Source organism: Merops nubicus, unplaced genomic scaffold (genome assembly GCF_000691845.1).
Source record: "Merops nubicus isolate BGI_N331 unplaced genomic scaffold, ASM69184v1 scaffold36098, whole genome shotgun sequence".
In the NCBI taxonomy this organism is placed as follows: Eukaryota; Metazoa; Chordata; class Aves; order Coraciiformes; family Meropidae; genus Merops; species Merops nubicus.
Window position 1 is genome coordinate 10,883 of NW_008624339.1, and position 877 is coordinate 11,759.

General features: G+C 50.9%; 1 protein-coding gene across 1 annotated transcript in view; it reads right to left on the reverse strand.

Annotated features, from left to right (window-relative positions):
• Nucleotides 1-877, reverse strand: part of TEF (thyrotrophic embryonic factor) — a gene marked incomplete at its 5' end in the record, with an annotated part of 6,715 nt that overhangs the window by 2,200 nt on the left and 3,638 nt on the right. Inside the window, one exon of the mRNA XM_008945357.1 lies at nt 357-568. Coding sequence (XP_008943605.1) covers nt 357-568 — 212 coding nt within the window. The remainder of the gene's footprint in view (nt 1-356; nt 569-877) is intronic.

The following is an 877-nucleotide window of genomic DNA, read 5'->3' on the forward strand; positions in this document are numbered from 1 at the left end:
GATTAGAACAGATAGCAAAAAGCCCTGTCCAGCCAGGAGGGATCCACACCCACTCCTCCAGCCAGGAGAATCTGTTCTACTGTACGACACCCCAAAACGCTCTCTCAGCATTAAAAACAACGTTGGATAGACGGACACTACGATTTTGGGCAACACAACCATCAGGAAAGGACCCCAATGAGTTGTGCCAACAGAAACAGGGTTTAGTTGCCGTGGGCTCTTTTTTTTTTTGTGGCGATGCAAACGGGCAAAGCCTCCACCAACTTTATTTCTGGGAGCTCCTCCAGAAGGCGAGAGAAGCGGCAAGAGGCTAAACTGAGGGCGCCCTAAGGAGGGGAAAAAGGGGGTGTGCTTACAAGGGTCCGTATCTGGTCTCGTATTTCGAGACAATGTTCTTGCAGCGCCCCACTTCCTTGCGCAGCTCGGCCACCTCGGTGCGCAGGGCCGTGTTCTCCTTCTCCAGGAAGGCTGCCCTGATGGTGATCTGGTTCTCCTTCAGGCGCCGGGCGTCGCGCGACCGCTTCGCCGCCACGTTGTTCTTCTTCCGCCTCGTCCAGTATTTCTCATCCTGAGGGGGGAAAAAAATACCCCAAAAAAAAAACCAAACCCCAAGATGGTAACCCGACAGCTCGGCAAATGGACTCTTGGTTGTACGATAGCCACGCGGGTGTGTTGAGCCTTGCAAACTCATTAAGGGGATTCTTCGGACAGCAAAATGCAAAGTACTGTAAGATTTTATCCTTACAGGAGTCTTGTTGCAGGGGAAAGTAAGTGCACTGCTAGAACTAGGGAGACTAAAAGACTTGGCTACTAAGAAACTCAAATTTTCCCTCCCTGAAACTAAAATTTCTCCCACCCCGAAACTCTAAAATTTCCC